Here is an 18,721-nt window from a genome sequence, read left to right as displayed (position 1 = left end):
CTTCTAAGCTGCGTGAGATGGCACCACAAAAACATCTTATTCTAGGAGCTCCACTGCTTCAAACAAGCCTTGACGGTGACGGCGTACACACTAACAATACTTGCTCTGCTGACTGTGTCTAGCCATCTTGGCGTCCTTCCGTTGGGGACGCAGCGCATTGTCCGCCTTACAAAATGAGTCGCCACCGCAGCCATGGTGGTGCCGATAGGCTAGAGACTGATGTATTGCCGTTCCTTCAAAGCGAGTCATCGCAGCAGACATATGGGGTCTTTCCATCGGTCGCTTCCTCGAAGATCGCCAGCCCCCTTCCGGTTGAATGTAACAGCTCCTCCATGGCCCAGAAAATCTCGACTGGCCAGTGCTGATAACTGCTGGGCAGGAAGAGAATGGCTGGTGGCAAGGGGGGGATGCCTTGGCTTGCAGCGACCAGCGGTGAAATGATGACACCGCCCCAAAACATCCAACAAGGACAGGCAACTGCAAAACGAACGCCACAACATGGCTCTGCGCCGCGATGGCATATCTTGGATATCACTTTCGACCCGCTAGACTTAAAAAAAAAAGAAACATAAGTGCAGAAACAACAAATGCTGAATTTCGCTACGCCAATTTTTGAAAGAATTTCGTGCTGACAAATTGAGCAATCGTGGAGGGAGTCCTGTTAAATGAGAGGTGATTTTTTTGGCTTAACTAAATTAACAATAACAACCCCAAAACTTAGGCGGGATCCTTAAACACAGAATTCAAATAAGCCTGCTCAAACCATCCGCATTACTATGCAATTTTCTCTTCTTATATCTAACGGAGAAGTTGTACTCTTGGAGAGTGAGGCTCCATCGGAGTAAGCAGCCATTTTTGTGTGACATTTGATTGAGCCATATCAGAGGACAGTGGTCGGTCTCGAAGATGAACCTCGCTCTGTACAAGTAACACGACAACTTCTGGGCTGCCCAAACTAAACAAGCACATTCCTTCGAAGCACTGTAGGCTTCCGCTCTTACAGTTAGTTTACGGCTGGCATAGAGGAGAGGATGTTCCTCGTTATTGTCGCTGACCTGACTAAGTACAGTTGAATCCCGCCACAACGAATACCGCCACAACGAAATTTCCGCGACAACGAATAATTTTTTATTCCCCGCGAGTATCCTATAAGAATTAATGGCCTAAATTTCTCTGCACAACGAACCATTTTTGCAGAGCGTTTCCGCTTCAACGAAATTTTCGCGTTCAAAATCGAAACCGAAACTAGTTTTATTGGCGAGAAGTCCAAGTCAAATCCAAAGCCACATTAAGCATGAAATCACGTGATTGCAGTTCCGCCATTTTGGCTTTGTGTCGTGGTCGCGTTGTTCACTCGCTGCCTTTCTCTTCGACAACGACGAGTTTTCATCCGCAGGACACGATGGCAACGCAAGTGAAAAAACGCAAAACTCTTTCCCTTGAGCAAAAAGCTCAAATAATCGCCCAAGCAGAAAGCGGAAGGAAGAAAGCGGCAATTGCTGAAGACTTCGGAATTCCTGCAAGTTCGCTGTCAACGATTCTAGGCAATAAGGACAGCGTGAGAATGGCACTTGCTTCAGGCACATCCTCGAAGCACAAAAAGGTGACGCGGCCCCTCCATGAAGAGTTGGACAAAGCAGTGCATGCGTGGTTTGTGGAAGCACGAGCCAGCAACGTCCCCCTGTCCGGAAGCATCGTCCAGCAGAAAGCCTTGAACTATGCATGCCTACTTGGCATTGATGATTTTAAAGCCAGCATTGGCTGGCTAAACCGTTTCAAGGCCCGCCATAACATCGTTGGAAAAGTGTTGTGCGGCGAGTCAATGTCAGCAGACGTGGACGGAGCAGCTGCTTGGAAGGCGAGTAACATGGCCGGAATTTTAAGCAACTTCGCGCCTGCAGACATTTACAACGCCGACGAGACCGGGCTATTCTACGAGATGTTGCCGGCTAGGACGCTCGACTTCAAGGGGCAGCGCTGTCACGGCGGCAAACACAGCAAAAAACGCATCACAGTGCTGCTTTGCACAAACATGGATGGCTCGGACAAGCGTCCGCCGTTAGTCATAGGCAAAAGTGCCAAGCCGCGCTGTTTTAAGGGAACTCGTAGCCTACCTGTGCAGTACAAGGCGAACAACAAGTCATGGATGACCCGCGCTATTTTCACCGAGTGGATGATGGCATTCGACCGCGACATGAAGCGGCAGGGCCGTATAGTTTGCTTGCTTTTGGACAATTGTTCAGCGCATCACTCCGACGAAGTCAAGCTCACTAACACGGAGCTGAGGTTTTTCCCTCCCGCACGTCTGTCTTACAGCCTCTCGATCAGGGCGTGATTCTTAGCCTGAAGCGCGCTTACCGCGGGAGGTTAATTCAGCGGCTGCTTTTTAACACTGAAACCGGCCGAGACACGAAGGTGGACTTGTACGTGGCACTGCAGATTATGTCTGCTGCCTGGAGCACACTGGGGCGCTCAGTAATTGTGAACTGTTTCAGGCACGCCGGATTTGCCGAAGGTCGACCCGCACACTCTGCTGGCCTAACACCAGGCGTTACAGACGACGACGAAGAGGCGTCACCGGCTCCGGGGATCGCGGCCGCCTGGAAAACGCTGGGAGAAATAGGAACCGTGCCGCCTAATCTCGAGCTCGACGAATACATCGGCGCTGACGCTTGTGTTGTTGTTCACGAAGATGTGAGTGATGAGCAGATCATAAAAGCTGCCCGGAATGATAAGGACTCTTCCGATGAAGAAGACGACGACGTACAGGAAGCGCCGGCTGCGGCAACCGCCGTACAGGTGATGGACGCTTTTGATGTCATCAGGAATTTCGTTGCTGTCCGAGACGACGATGTTGCAATGGGTTTGCTGACCGAGTGCGAAAATCGCGTGACGGCGTTGCTCGCCGTGAAGCGTAAGCAAACCAAGCTTACAGACTTTTGGCATTAAACGCCTTTGCTGCTGCTTGGGCAATTCTTTCTGCGTTTCACGTCAAATTTTTGCGATAACGAAGTTCCGCGAGAACGAATTTTTTTTCGTGCACCGTGAATTTCGTTATAGCGGGATTCAACTGTACCACGCTCATACCCCTGTCGCTTGCGTCACAGTGAACTATGAATTCCTTTGTGTAGTCTGGTGCGTGAAGCACACGACGAGAAGCCAATAGCGTTTTCAAACTTTGGAAAGCGTTCTCTTTGTTGTTATCCCAGTGCACACTATTCGGTGCTCCCTTTCGGAGGGCGTTCGTTAAAGGACTTGCCATTTGCGAGTAATTCGGAATGTACCGTTGATAGTACCCCACAAGTCCCAAAAATGAACGAAGGTCTGTTTTCGTGCGCGGCTGAGAAAATTCTCCAATCGTAGCTATCTTCAGCTCGGCCGGCCGTCTCGTGCCCTGGCCGACAACATGGCCCAGATAAGTAACCTGTGAACAACCAAACCTGCACTTTTCCGCTTTCATCATTAAGCCGGCTTCCCTCAACCGTGAGAACACCTGTTTGAGGTGCGATACGTGTTGTTCCTAGCTGTGCGAAAATATTGCTACATCATCAAGATATGGCAAGGCGAACTCCTGCAAGTCTTTCAGGACAATATCCATTAACACAGAGAAGCTAAACGGCGCGTTCTTAATCCAGGAGCTGAGGGCGAAAAGTGCCTACAGGTGAGATAAATGCGGCATAGCGGCTGGCACTTTCTGAAAGGGGAACTTGCCAGTATCCCGACACGAGATATATAGTTGAAATGTATTTAGCAGCGCTAATTCTTTCACTTCACTCCTCAATGTTGGGTATCGGGTACAGCTGATCCCTAGTGATGGCATTTAACTTCCTGTATTCATCACACGGACGAGAGTCCTTATTAGGGGTTTCTACAAGTATTAGCGGTGACGTGTAGTCACTCTCTGTGGGCTCAATAACTCCCAACTTTAGCATGCGCTGTATCTCTGCCTCCACAATTTTTCTCTGTCGTGGAGACACCCTGTAAGGATTTGATCTTACATGTTCGGTTGATGTCAGCTCTATTTCATGCGTTATTAGTTTGGTTCTACCTGACTGATCGCTGAATCTATCGAGATATTCCCCTAACAGCCCTCTTAGCTCATCTGGCTGCTTGGGTCTAAGAGCGTGCGAGCTTTCCGAATGTTTTACTACTTCTTCTAGACTGATTTCAGAGTTGGAGGTCGCCTTATACTCATTAAACTTGGTACTAGTGTCATCCTGCTCTTTGATGGTACAGTTAAGGACTCAGCTCCGCTCTAGGTACGGCGTCATGAAATTGCAGTGGTATATCCTCACCTCCTTCCTGCGACCGGGCATTTTCAGAGCCTAGTTAGTATCTGAAAGTTTGTGCAACACTTTAACAGGTCCGTCCCAGTGAACTTCAAGCTTGTTCTTTCTTGAAGGTTTGAGGATCATTACCTGGTCTCCGGCGTTAAACGTACGAAGCCTCGCATTCTTTTTGTAATAGAACTTGGCATTCTTTTGAGCTACTCCCATGTTCTTTTCAACTGGTTCTTGGGTTGCACTTAGCCATTCCGGCAGATTTAGCATGTATTCTGCCACTGTGGGACTCTGGCGTCGTTCCTCCCACATCTCTCTTAACATTCTGAGTGGAGAACAGAGTGTCCTCCCACACACTAGTTCTGCTGACGACAACCCTGTAGCCTCATGAGGAACCGTTCGCAAAGCAAACAAAGTGGCCGAAAGGCAATTCTCCCAGTCCTCCTTCTGCTCGTAACAGAGCGCCCGCACAACTGGCTTAAGCACTGAATGCCACCTCTCTACACTATTTGGCTGAGGGTGATAGACGGAATTGTGTATTAACTTTACCCCGCACTTTTGTAAGAATGTGGAAGTCAGTGCGCTGGTGAATACTGACCCTTGATCCGCCCGAATTTCAGCTGGAAACCTAACTCGTGCGAATACTGTCAAAAGCGCACCTACTACTTCGGTGGAGCCGAGCTCTTTCAGAGGGATTGCTTCTGGAAACATTGTAGCCGGACCGGACACAGCATGGTAAACAAGTACCTGTACCCAGATTTTGTCTTTGGTAGAGGCCCTACCGTGTCTATCACAAGTCGTCTGAAAGGTTCCGTTATTAGGTGCACTACCTTTAGTGGAGCTTTCCATGTTTCTCCTGGTTTACCTGAGCACTGGCAGGTGTTGCATGATCTTATAAAGTTTTCTACGTCATTGAAACAGCCAGGCCAGTAATATTCCATAAGCAATTTTTCCTTCGATTTGTTTATGCCTAGGTAGCCAGAACACCCATTTCCATGACAGAGACTCAAAAGGTCCTCCCTGTACTTAGTAGGTGCCACTAACTGATCTCGAATCCTACCCTTTCGGTCTCTGTAGTGCTGATACAACAATCCTCCTCTCTTGTATCGTCATGTCACTCCTAGCAACGCCATCTTTAGATGTGTGATGTAGTTTAGCTAAGCTATCATCCTTCTTTTGCTCGGGTGCTAGTGACTCTCTGTCCACACGTAAGAGCTGATCAAAGTTCTGTGAGGCCAGTGATAGTAATGACCCTGTCTCGCTTGCGAGTGTGTCAGCTGGTTCTTCCTGCAGGCGTGAACTTTGACACCCTAGTGATAAGCTCTTATTGAGCTCGTCAGCTGGCAGTGTTTCCTCAACCGTTTTTTCGTCTCTCGAGCCTAGCGCTGATTCGGTTAGCGAAGTTACCTCTTTTGTTACTTCCGCATCAGCGGCTTTTGTATTTTCAGCTGAAAGTGACGCGATTTTATGAGCGTGGCCTTGCCACAACGCCTGTACTATGTCCTCTGCCAGTTTAAACCCCTTGTCCCGCAGTAACCGATCCGACCGATCCGAAAAAATGTAAAGGTACTGCAGCCTCGGTCACGAATTCCCGAACAGTCCACTGATTTTGACTTTGGCCACGGGCAGACACACACTGTGTTCTTCTACAACCTATTTAATCCATGCTACTTCTCCAGTGAAGTCATCTACCGTCACGTAAGACGGATGGACAATGTCCATCGTGGCGGCACTGTCTCGCAGCACCCGGCATGGTTTGCCATTAACTTGCAGGTCGTGAAGATAGGGGCTTAAAAGTTCCATATTCTCGTCTTTTTTATCCACGTAGGAGAAAACTATTCTAGGCTGCCCGCAGTTTACAGTGATACATCTGAGTTTGTGGCACTTATAGCAGCGGATTGGTCTAAAAGATTTGAATTTTCTTTTTTGTTCTTTTTGTATGGTTTACCCGTTTGATTTCTCCTCGCTCTTTTCTGAGGGCTTTTCCTCCACGTCTACAGGCTCCGGTCGTCTAGTCTGCAAACCCTTTTTGAATTCAAATGGTTTCCGTGGTCCATTTCGGCCGTCCCAATTTCTGTCCTCGGCGTTCAACTTCCTACGTGTTGCGTACTGTTCGGCAAATTCAGCCACCCTTTCCACAGTGTTTACATTTCCTCTGTCTTGCACCCACAGCGTCACAGATGGTCGGATGCTTCTGTAAAACTGCTCTAGACACATGCAGTCAATAATCATGTCCCTGCTCTCATACGCTTCCGTGCTTTTCAGCCACTGGACTAGGTTTGCCTTTAAGCTATATGCAAACTCCGGATATCCCTCGCTATCCTTCTTGCCTGTGCTTCTAAACCTTTGCCGAAAAGCTTCGGCTGAAAGGCGTTACTTCTTCAACCTTGACCTTCGCATAATCATAAGCATCCTGCGCACTGAGTCTGGCGATTACTTCTGCAGCCCCACACGGTAACATAGACAGCAACTGCTGCGGCCATGTACTCGGGCCGAAGTTCATCTTCTTGCAAGCCCTTTCAAAATTTCCTAGGAACAAGCCTATGTCGGTCCCGACCTCAAATTGCTTTAACAGCCTGTCCATGCGGTATTATTCTGCCTCACTTGATCGTCCCAGAGCCCCTTCACTTCCTTGAGACAACTCCAAACGTTTTCTTTCAAGGTGAAGTTGCAATTTTCTTAACTCGCGATCTATCTTGCATTCCTCTCTGTCCCGTTTCTTTCTTTTCCTGAAAAGTTCTAACCCAATTTCAATGTTTTCCTCACTGGCCTGTTCAGAAATCAGCTGCAATGTTTCAAATTTTAGCACTTCCTTGCAAACCTCTAGGCCCAGTTCCTCACCAACGATCAACATTTCGTCTCTCAGCAGTGTCCTTAAGTCCATGATTGCTGCTTTACTACCTTGGTCCTGCAGTAACAATGCCCATGATTCTTGTGTTGTGTGGATGTTGCTGACTTGAGAAGCACAAGTGGAAGCACTAACCTCTCAATGTGGTCACGTCTGGTGACTCCAGAATCTTTGCCACCTTTGCAATACTACTGCCTCACACAATAAATGGAATCTTGCACCTGCTTTGGTAATTTGCAGGCTGCCCTTTTTGCTATGGTGACTGTGTATGGTCCTTCCACGCAGGTGCACCAAAACTCCCACTCCAAGGAGCGGCCCTATGCCTGCCGTGTCTGTGAGAAGCGGTTCAACGCGGCCTCTACATTGTATGCTCACATGAAGATCCACACGGGAGAGCGGCCCTACACGTGCACCATCTGCAACCGCTCCTTCACGTTCAACAACACACTGGTGCGGCACATTCGCACCCACACGGGTGAAAAGCCATACAAATGTGAACTTTGCCCACTGCGCTTTTCCACTGCTTCCAACTTGTCTTCACATCGTAAGAAGCACTCGCAGGAGCGACAGTTTCACTGCGAGATCTGCCCGCAGGAGTTCTCTACAGCAACGGCGCTGGCCTCCCACGTCAAGACCCACACGGGTGAGCATGCACACCAGTGTGAGGTGTGCTCCCGGGGATTTGCCAAGTTTGCCGGCCTGCAGGCGCACATGCGCAAGCACACTGGAGAGCGAGCCTTCTACTGTGCCGAGTGCGGCAAGGGGTTCGCGCGCAAGCTGCACCTCAAGCAGCACGTGGCCTCGGAGCACGAGCCAGTGCGACCTGTGGCAACGTGCGAGGTGTGTCAGCGTGACTTTGTCAATGTGGAGTCCCTCCAGGTGCACATGAAGACACACAATGTGTCCAGGGGGACGAGTGCAATTGTCGTGTACATCAACAAAAAGTGAGCCCGCCTAGCTGGCTAACAAGTGCGACTGTTAAACACTGTAGTTCTGTTGTGCCCTCTGGGAGTGATTGCTTTCTACGCTGGATTGTGCAGCCTTTTTGAGAATAAATGTTGAAGGAGTTGCCTGCTACAGGCATGCTCTGTTTGCATGCACACATTGCCTTACTGTGGCCGTTTATGGGGCAAAATTGTGACAAGTGTAGTAGCTTAGCGCACAGTGTCCGGTAGCAGAAATGCAATACCAGACCGGTTGGGGAAACACAGTACTGGGTGTTTAGACAGCACAGATTTCAAAAAGATTCTCTGTGGCGGATAGCATAGTTCTAGTCATTGAGCTGAATTACTCATATAGGCAGACATTATGCGCACAAGTAATCAAAATTCATATTCAACTAACCAGAAACATCACAAATGACCTTAATTAATTACTCAATGTCACATATTGCATTTTAGAATTTAGCCGGTGAGTCTGTAATATACATTTGGAAAAAATTTTCAGGACATCAGTTTTAGAGGTATTCAATTCCAAAGTGTGCAACAATATATGTTGGTGTTCCAGTGAGTTTAGTGCTGCAATGCACAAGACAGTTTGTTAAAAAAACATGTATATAAACCATGTGTATAAACGTGTTCATGACAGGATTAAAGGGTTCGTAATTTGTGCTTTGTCCTTCCCTGTCATAGTCGTTCATACTGATGCGTAAGTCCATAGAATGTCAAAACAGTCGTCCTGACTGATAATGATAGACTCGCATGCAAGCTGTTAGCTAAACTGGCCAGCGTTTCAATCTGCTGTGTAGTTACATTGTATGGAGTCTTCTGCGTCATCAGTGTTTCACTCGCGTAACAACATTTTCAGTGTTAAATGCAGCGCAACATAATCATGAATGTGCACCAACTACTAGCACTGTTCATCTGTCTACTGAGTGATGGTGCATTTTTAAGCAATTTTCACGGTGCATCTCCAAATGCAGGCAATCTTTAGGAGTCGTTCCAAGTGAATATGCCTTGCAAGCTCACCGGCTACAATTCTCAGATTGCAAAATGTGCCATAAAGTTAAAAAGGTTGGTGTGTTTTTTAAAATTAGTTTACGCATTTTGATATTTCATGCAAGTAATGTACACCATTTTGAGTAATCCAGCTGAAGGACTAAATTGCGCTATCTGCCACAGGCAATTGTTAAAAATTTTGTATGATCTAAAAAAGAAAAAACGCCCTGTATAGTATTGGCAGAGTCCAGTCTAGTCTAGTTCAAATGGCAAATTTGCTTGTTTGATTGCCCATCTCAAAATCAACATTTAGAATTCCAGTATTATGTGGCCATTCCAACTTCATTCTGGAATCTCGGGCTTCCAGTCAATCTGTGTGTTTAAAAATGCTGAATTATTCAGGATTAATTCAACACCGGAGTTGCCACTCTGCAACTTTGTTCCAGAGTAGTGTCAAGAATTTGGTTTGTTTGTCCGTGCTTTTTATTCAGCAATACTGACTTAAATATGCAGTCATAGCTACTATTCAAACAAATGTTTTCTGGGCAAGCGCATCGTCAAGGGATAAAAATGCTCTCCTCGCTCTCCTCATTGCTCTACGTGTGTCGATGTGGTGAGGGCTAACATGATTTTAGCTAAGGTGTCAGCACGATGCTGAAAACTTTAGCGCTTTCAGGACCACAATGTCCCCACTTTTACTCAGTGTTAAAGGTCGTTTGTGTTACCGATCTATACCAGTGGGTAATTAATACATGCCCAAGCAGAAACTCTGATACAGTAGGATTTTCAATGGGTAAAGGAGAGACGCATGAAAAGCTCCCGCTTTTGTCCTTGTTTTTTTTTTTTGCACTACCAATGTCATCCAAAGTGTTGTGCTTAGGAACGACATCTGCAACTTTGGTTGGTTTCCTATTCTTGCACAGTGATAGGCAGCTTCTTCTGAATAATTGATTCTTCTGAATAACTGCAATAATACTTGTTTTTTTTTTTAATTTTGAGGAGGGCTGCCTTAAGGCATAAAAAAAGCAAAACAAGGAAACTTATAACTATACCAACTGCGATTGTTTTTGTGAGCAGTGCTTGGGAAGGATGGCCATCTGGGCAAGTCAGTAGGGTGTCATGCTAAAGACTAGTTAATGTCTCATAACACTGCAAAGACATCTTTTTTTTTGAGTGTGTGTTGCTGTAGTGCATACAGATTCCTCAAAACCTGCACGATAATTGGCGTTAATGTAAGTTCAGTATCCCCAACAAAATTCTGCTGACTCATAGCCTTTATTGGTCTCTCAGCAAATATATTACCAATGAAGCTAGCTGTGCACTTGGATATCTACGATGTAGCTCACATTTGGCTCCAACACTTACACCACCAGCTAATAGTGTATAACCCTTGTCTTTACCGAACCGCAGAGTATGCATACAGTTTGGCATCCGCACCCAACTGCCCCAGTAAATGCCTGCCACTCTCAAATTTCATGCAGTTAACAGCAACAGAGAATTGCAAGCCCCATGAGCACAAGACATGCTGGCACATGGCTTCGGCATTGCCCCTACAGTTTTAGGCCACCAGTTTCTGGTCGTGCAATTACAGCACAGCAGAACATTCACTCGCACCACATAGCAATTATGACACTCGTACTGAGATACAAGCATGGCAACACGAATTGCTAACTTCCACCTTGCCCCAAGAGAACAGGAAGCAAGCTTGTCTTAGCTTGTCTTACCATGGAAAATCTGACTAATGGACAGAGTATTTCAGGCCATTGATTATTGTTTATGTTTGCAAGAAAAACATTTTCCTTGTTGCTTGACAGCACTTCAACAGAGAGAGGGCGATTGGAGGCTACACCAGCTCATCAGGTATCTCGGGCACTGCGCACAACCACCTCAGATAAAGATCATCATAACTTGATGTACAGCACTCCTCTCAAACTGCTGTTTTTCCTTGAAGAAAAAATTATTCATCATGCGACCAATGACTGCATTTTCTCTGAGGAGCTGAAAGTGGCAATTAAAAAAAAATTAGAAAGTAGGCTTCATGCACAGATTTGCAAGAATAACATTTGTGCGATATAGAAACTTTGATCCCCAGTACTTAGGTGCAGTTGAAGTTTTATCTTTAGAACAACTAATTTACTATTTCCTTTTGTACATTGATAAAATGTACAATTATAACGAATATATATATTCTAAAATATTTTATTGTAGGTACTATAGTCACTTTTCGTGCATCCACCATCGACATATTACCAGAGATGCATATTTTCACACTGTTCAATTGAAAAATAAATAAGATAATACGGGAAAAACTGCATAAATGGCCAGAAGACCAAGACACACCACTATCACTCAACTTGATAGCACTACTAATGCCATGAAAGATGTATTGTTGCCACTTGGTGCTACTCAAACGCTACTCAACTGCCATTGCTGTGCTTAACTTCTGCCAGGCCTCACATTTTTTAACAGTGTGGGTTGGCACCCACTGGAACCTTTGCTGTTATCCCGTGCAAAAAAGCTGAAATGGTGTCACAGTTTGGTTACCATACGTTTGCTCTTGCTGCCAGGCATTTAATGGTAACTTCTGCACCAACATTTTTGACTTGGAATGTCATGAAAAAAGGATTTTACTCCACTGTGATACCAAAATTGTTTTTGTGAGTGCAGAGATTTAAAAAGATCTTTGTTTTTTATTTACGTAGTGACGTACTGCCCCATCAGTAAAGTAGTGACTGTTTCCAGCAGTACGTTCTTCAAGTTTGTAAAAATTTTATTTCCAATCCTAGCACTGCAACTGTGTCATACTGAAAGCAGTATGAAGTTACCACAAAAGTGTTGGCGACAATTTTTGCCGGTTTACTTCCACGTGCGACAGACATATGAATGGAGGTCTACACACTGCTTCAGTGAAATGATTGCAGGGCGTAACACTTAAAGCTCAACACTTGCGCCAACGGGAATAGCACCGAAATTGACCAGTAGCACTCGGCAATGGTACAACCTATAATTTTTGTTCTTGCTTTAACAACATGAAAACCTCAACTCATCATGAGAGATCATCACTTGGTGGTGTCGCAGGTGCTTTGCCGCCTTCTAATAAACACAGGCCACCAAACGGTGTCTTTTTTGTTTGTAGCATAACGGACAGTAGAAGTTCTGAATTCCACTTTTTTATTCAATACAATTTTTCACACTAGATGGCAGCAGGCATTCCTTGTGTGCTAAGGTCGCCCTCTTTGCAAGACATTTTCCCACGCTTTCAAACAACCTTGGCATCATCCATGCAGTGTGGTATGGGGCAGAATGCAATCAGTGAAGTGATAACAAGAGTGATGAAGATGCCAAATTGGTACTTCATTCTTCAAGCGAACACAGTGGCAACACATTAGGTGACAACAACTCCAAAGACAATGAAGGTGTGGACGAGATGGTTGTTTGGCCCTGTGTGGAGTGCCATGTCTTGTTTGCTACAAGACTCTCCAGCAGTTTGGACAGCGTCAGCCATGGAACAGCGCATTTGAAAATTCAATACACACCACTGCTACTCAAACCAACCTTTTTTTTTTTTCTTATGAAGTTCCAGGAGTGAAGCAGCGGGCAATACACAGTAGTCGCTAAAGAATTATTCTTTGTCTTACAATGTTTCCAAAGTTGTTTCCACATTTTAAACACGTTATTGAAGAATTTCACGTCATAACAAAATCAGCCATTTTCGTACCTTAATTTTTTTTTTAGATAAGGGCTCATTGACTGTCACTTCAGAGATAACTCGGCACCCACCCTCGTAAAGCCCCTACCACTACCGACTATACTAGCTTACTGTATTCAGCGAGCTTCCTGCCTCTTCAGAAGCAACTTGTGCAAAAGATAAGATTGTCTACTTGCAATTACATTTCGGGAGAGGTAATCTCCACACGCCTTGCAAGTTAAATTTCTGACTGCATGTGGAGCAAATGACTTGGTGCTCTTATCACTCACCGCAGGGCAGCCGTGGCGAACCGGTGTGGCAGGTCCATCCACACTTTGACAGGTGTTTATGAATACTTTGCTATTACTATCAATCGGGAGAAACCGACAATGTAACCTGAAATATCCGCTGAGCCAATGAGAAAAAAAAGAAGAATGGCCGGGACTTAGCACCAGACGAGCAGTCATGGACATGACCAGAGGGTCGTGCCCATCTGTTCGGACTATGACAGACGGAGGAATTGATGAATTGTTGACAAATGCTGATATGGGAAAAAAGAGTGTAAAAAGAAAATCCAGCTGTTATGAAGCACAAGAAGTCCACTGAACCAACATGCAAAAAGAGAGACCGGGCATGGCCTATGTTGCAGTGAGAAAAACAAAAAAACCTTGGCAGTCAGAGGTTTAAGAGGTTAAACAAAAATCGCTTAAAATAAATTTCAACTGCTCAATATGTAAAACATGCATCATTAGAACCACCCAGCCCTGCATTTTTTGATGTACTGCTAAATTATGAAATTACTGCCTCTTTGTATGCTTTATTGTACTTCAAGTTTACAATATCTTTCTGCAAAAAAGGGGCTGAAATCATTGGTGAGAAAATATACATATTGACTAATATATCAATAATAGATGGCTGAGTACCTACCGTGAGTAATTATTTTTAAATATACAGGGTGTCTTTTTGTTTTAGGTGCACCAAGTTTTTTAAAGATTGCCTATGGCAGATAGCACAATTCTAACCCTTGATCTAAATTACTCGATGGGGCGGCCATTACTCCTACGAGAAATCAAAATGTTTAATTTAATAATTAACATAATTATTTTAATTAACATTTTAATTAATTTACACCACATATTTCAATCTACGAATTATACCAGTTCAGTCAGCACCAGTTCTGAGATAATTTTCAAAGTGTCTGACGAAATGCATTGCCATTCCAGTTACTTTTTCAAGAAACTGCTGTTTTATGCACTGAAGCACGAAAAGTAACTGGAACACCAATGCATTTCGACGGACACTTTAAAAATGATCTTGGAACTGGTGCTGACCATAGAATTCGTTCCAAGCAGATACGCCGTGTGAGCTCAGTGGCTATAATTTGTAGATTGAAATATGTGGCGTACATTAATTCATTAAAAAAGTTAATTAACATGATTACATTAATTAATCAATCGAACATTATGATTTTTTGTAGAAACAATGGCCACCTCGTCGAGTAATATAGATCAAGGGTTGGAATTGTGCTATCTGCCATAGGCAATCTTTAAAAAAAATATATAATAAACTACAAAAAATTACTCCAGCTGCACCCATCTATTACGGAACTAAGTTCCTAGATTACACAAAAATTATTCTTGTTAGTTCAAGTTTATTGTTCAAGTTTATTGTTATTGCATGTACAAGAAACAGGCTTACATATTATATACAGCATCAGGAGGTCCCAGAGTGAGAAACTGCCAGGGGGACCTCCTATCATTAGTGGGTGCATAAGAGTATTAGAGCAGCAAGTAGAAAGCGAAAAAAAAAAAACCGTATCAACAAATACAATTCGTAGGGAACAAGTTAAAATAAATAGAAAACAATTAGATATGTAATTGAAACAGCGTTATACAGTAATATCACAATAAATAATCATAAGCAGGAATATCTAGTAATCAGTAAAAAAAATTTGGCTCTTCTGCATATTACTAACAAAGAAAAATACAGTGTTTTACAAAATACAAATTACAGAAATATGAAGCCTAACGATACAATAATACAAGTAATGTAAAGAAAATGTAATAATTATGAAAATGTATTTATGACAAATGAAAAGATTGTTCTGCTAACAGTATTCTTTTCACATTGTGTTTAAAAAACTGCAATGAAAGAGATGACGTAATATTAACAGGGATGCGATTCCAAAGTGAAATACCATAGAAACGAAGTGTAAATTTTCCATAGTTAGATATGATTTTAGGTAATAGAAGATTATTGCGTTCTGAAAACCTAGTACTATTTTTGTTCATGAGGTTATCAAAAGGAAGACTGTCTAAGGTTATTTCACGAGGAAAGAGACGAAATGTAATGAGTGACAACTTATGAAAGAACAGCTGTTGAATGGGTAAAACGTTCAGATGTTGATAGATAGCTAAAGAATGGCAGCGGAATGAGCTAAAGGTAATTAATTTTATTGCCTGATTTTGAAGACGTTGAAGTGGTTTGAGATGAATGGCATATGTATTACCCCATGAGATAAACAGTATGATAAATGACTGTTAATATAAGCATGATACAACGATCTAATAACATGAGGTTGGAAGAATGCACATGTTTTAATGATAATGCGGATGCCAAATGAAACCTTTTTTATTAGCGAGTTGGCATGGCTATTGAACTTAAGGTGTTTGTCGAGAGTAATACCCAGAAATTTAACAGTATCAGATGTCGGTATAACATAAGAATTTAACGAGACAGGTATGGAAGAAGAAATCGCCGTTTGTGGATTATGAAATAGCACAAAGGTTGTTTTTAAAGGATTGATTTGAAGTTTATTATCAGTGCACCAGGAATACATATTGTTAAGATGTGTGTTAAGTGTGTCTTGAAGCGCGGTAAGAGATTTCTGTGATGAGTAAATCGTCGTGTCATCAGCATATAACAAACAGTTGCAATTGGTAAGTACATTAGGTAGATCATTTATAAATAATAAGAAAAACAATGGACCTTGTATAGGGCCTTGCGGAACGCCACAGTTAATTACTTTAGTAGAAGAGAATTGGCCATTAAGATACACTACTTGAGGCCTGTTAGACAAGTAGCTACGAATAAGATTTAAAGGTGGGCCAGTAATACCAAAAGATTCGAGTTTATACAGAAGAATAGAATGATCTAGAGTGTCAAATGCTTTTGTTAGATCGATGAATATGGCTCCTGCAACAAACCCTTCGTCAATAAATCGTTTAATGTTATCCGTGAAGTTAATTAATGCCAATTCTGTTGAATAATTCTGCCTAAAACCAAATTCAAATGGAGAAAGAAGCTTAAATGTATTGAGAGAGTGCATTAGATGAGTGTAAATAAGTTTTTCAATTACCTTACTAAAAAATGGCAAAATGCAAATTGGGCGGTAGTTATTAATGTTTACCATGTTTCATCAAATCAGGAAATATGCTTGTGCTAAAAATTTTGTTAACGATATCTGCAAAAACAGATGATATGTCTGCTGCAACCAGTTTTATTCTAGAAGGCTGAATAGAATCTACGCCAGGTCCAGTAACATTAAGAGACGAAATTACCTTTAAAACTTCTTCGGAAGAAAAAAGAAATAAGTGTGTATATGAAACATTATTTTATATTTGTTTATTGAATTGATAGTTGCAACTTTATTAGCACATTTAGCACAAGTTAACTAGAATTAACTAGATAAGCCAATATTTTGCTGGCTGCATAAAAAAATGCTTATTAATTATGAATTTGTTATGGAACCATGTTTAGCAGAAACTTAGATTTTGGTGAAAGGCAAGACAATTTACTGTGCCAGAGTGTTAACGCAGTTCAAAGTTAGATGCTAAAGTGATGGATACACAATTCTACTTCACTCCATGTGCATTGTTTTTCGAGAGCGGGCAATTTCTTGTAAGAACTTGGCATATTATCATAGCTTGGCACTTAAAGGTAAGAAGGATGAACATTGCACTGATATAAACATGAATATGCAAGAGGAATCTGTCAGGCTTGGAAGAAGTGGGTAAATTCAAACCAAGAAGTTTATTGGGCTGCCCAGTGTGTGAGGGCTGGGTTTTTATTTCGCACGTGCAGCTGCCTGTTTGAATGTGCCGTGGCGATCGTGAATTTGCATGGAAGATATTCAGGAGAGCTCCCGAAGTACAGTTAATGGTGTCAGCGTGACGCAAAACGGGAATCTGCGATGCCATTTAACATAGCGCCCACCCATGACCAGCTTACTCGCTAGATAGCCAGTGCAGCTGCAATGTCTCTACTTAGAATACCTAATTGTGACAGTAGATTCATTAACTGAAGCTGGCTATCTACACAAGGCTTATTATTCATAGCATATGAGAGTTATTTTCTCTGAATGAAACAAGCATGAAATTTAGCTTTAGAAGCGTTGGGTGGTTCAAACAGTATTCTTTTTAAAAAGTGAATACTGGTGGAACAGCTACAAACTGCGAGACAGGCAATGGCCACCATACGTGAAGTACTTGCTCCACCTCGAATTTCCCGCATATGAAGCACTGTGCAAACTTTACATTGAACAAGGTCACAAAATATCATGCCGCACACCTCGTGCAATAGTTGCTTGGGGCTAAGACCAAAACAGAATTTCATGTTTGAATGAAGTACACATAAGACGGGGACAGGGAATTAGAAAGGGCGGCTCTTGACTCTCAACAGACGTCTAGACCAGTTGAGTGTCTCTTTCTGCTGTTCGCCTGCCGTTAAGTTTCCATCTGTGTAACGGGAACCTTCAATGGTTTGAAAATAACATTTTGAATGCTAAGGGGCGTCGAGGTCACGTGCGTTTCCTCGACGAAAACTCGCACCGAAGTTTCATTACGCGCAGTCGAACCTGCAGCTTCTTTAGAATCACAATCCCTGTTCTCCTGTCATCGCAAGCGACGCTCGGACACCAACGCCTTTCATTGACCAGGCTTCCCGGCCCAAGCTCTGGCAATGTTACACGAGGGCAGAGACGACCTGATGAAACGCATTTAAAAGCACGCGGGAGTTGTGTGCGCCCACTTTCGTCACGTCTGCGCTTTTCCATCAGATCATATAGAAATGCATATATTCAATTCGAGCAACATGGCAGGTTCAAAGCTTTCGTTGGCGCTTACCTCTGTGCGACACCGTTGAACAGCCATCATAGAGTTCAGTCGGGGCGTATGCAGAGGCTCACGTACTGTACACGAGTGTCCACACCAGGCAACAGTGAGCTACATTCATATACAATGCCTGTTTACACATCTGTGCAATTATTAGGGACTGTGGGCAAACTATTATAGCCATTAGGTATACATGAAAAGCAATTAAGTGCCTTGCGCAGCGATTTCTAGCAGACGACTAAACCACACAATAAATATAGATCGACACACAGCGCACACAAATGTTTTTTTGCGTTCTAATTTGACTTGGTTTGACGTTAATTGTCGTATTATAAGTGCCCTTTTTTTGTTTGCATTCACCTATTTCAAGTGAACGTACCCTGTCACTTCTGGTGACTTGGCCACTTGGCTATTTGTCTGGCTTAGTTCGCGAGCGCAAAGAGTATAGTGACAGCAAATTAGCAAATACAGGCACGATTACTATTATTTCTGAGTGCAAGTGCACAGCCTTTTGTATTGCATTATACAGACGGCCGTTGATGTATTTACTATATCATCTATCGTCTGCTATCAATTCAGCGTTCCAACATGGACGGTTCCGCAGCAGCATCCTCAAGGCCGCTTTCATTCTCTGAACAAAACACTGCACACTTTTTGGTTTTCGACTTTGATGGAGGCTGGGATAAGTACCTAAAGCTTATATGTGACACACTCACCAAAGTTATCGCACTTGCGCTCAACTTACGTGAAGGATCGCCGCGCATTGCCACGATGGGGGTGTTCATTTTAACAGACCGCGTCGAATGCGTGTTCTCGTTCCAATATCTGAAAACAAGTCTGCGAACGTTAACTTCCGC

The 18,721-nt window shown here is 43.5% G+C and overlaps 2 protein-coding genes across 2 annotated transcripts in view; both read left to right on the top strand.

The window, feature by feature from the left end:
- Positions 1–18,721, top strand: part of LOC142570249 (uncharacterized) — a 176,838-nt gene that overhangs the window by 72,574 nt on the left and 85,543 nt on the right. The window lies entirely within an intron of this gene.
- LOC142571309 (uncharacterized) lies at positions 1,070–8,745 on the top strand. Its single transcript, XM_075679567.1, has 2 exons — positions 1,070–2,799; positions 7,414–8,745. The coding sequence occupies exons 1-2, from the start codon at positions 2,443–2,445 to the stop codon at positions 8,074–8,076; spliced, it is 1,020 nt and encodes a 339-aa protein (XP_075535682.1). The 5' UTR covers positions 1,070–2,442; the 3' UTR covers positions 8,077–8,745.

Source organism: Dermacentor variabilis, chromosome 2, assembly GCF_050947875.1.
Source record: "Dermacentor variabilis isolate Ectoservices chromosome 2, ASM5094787v1, whole genome shotgun sequence".
Lineage (NCBI taxonomy): Eukaryota > Metazoa > Arthropoda > Arachnida > Ixodida > Ixodidae > Dermacentor > Dermacentor variabilis.
Note: the sequence above shows the minus strand (reverse complement) of the source record. Positions and strands in the feature narration are given on the sequence as shown.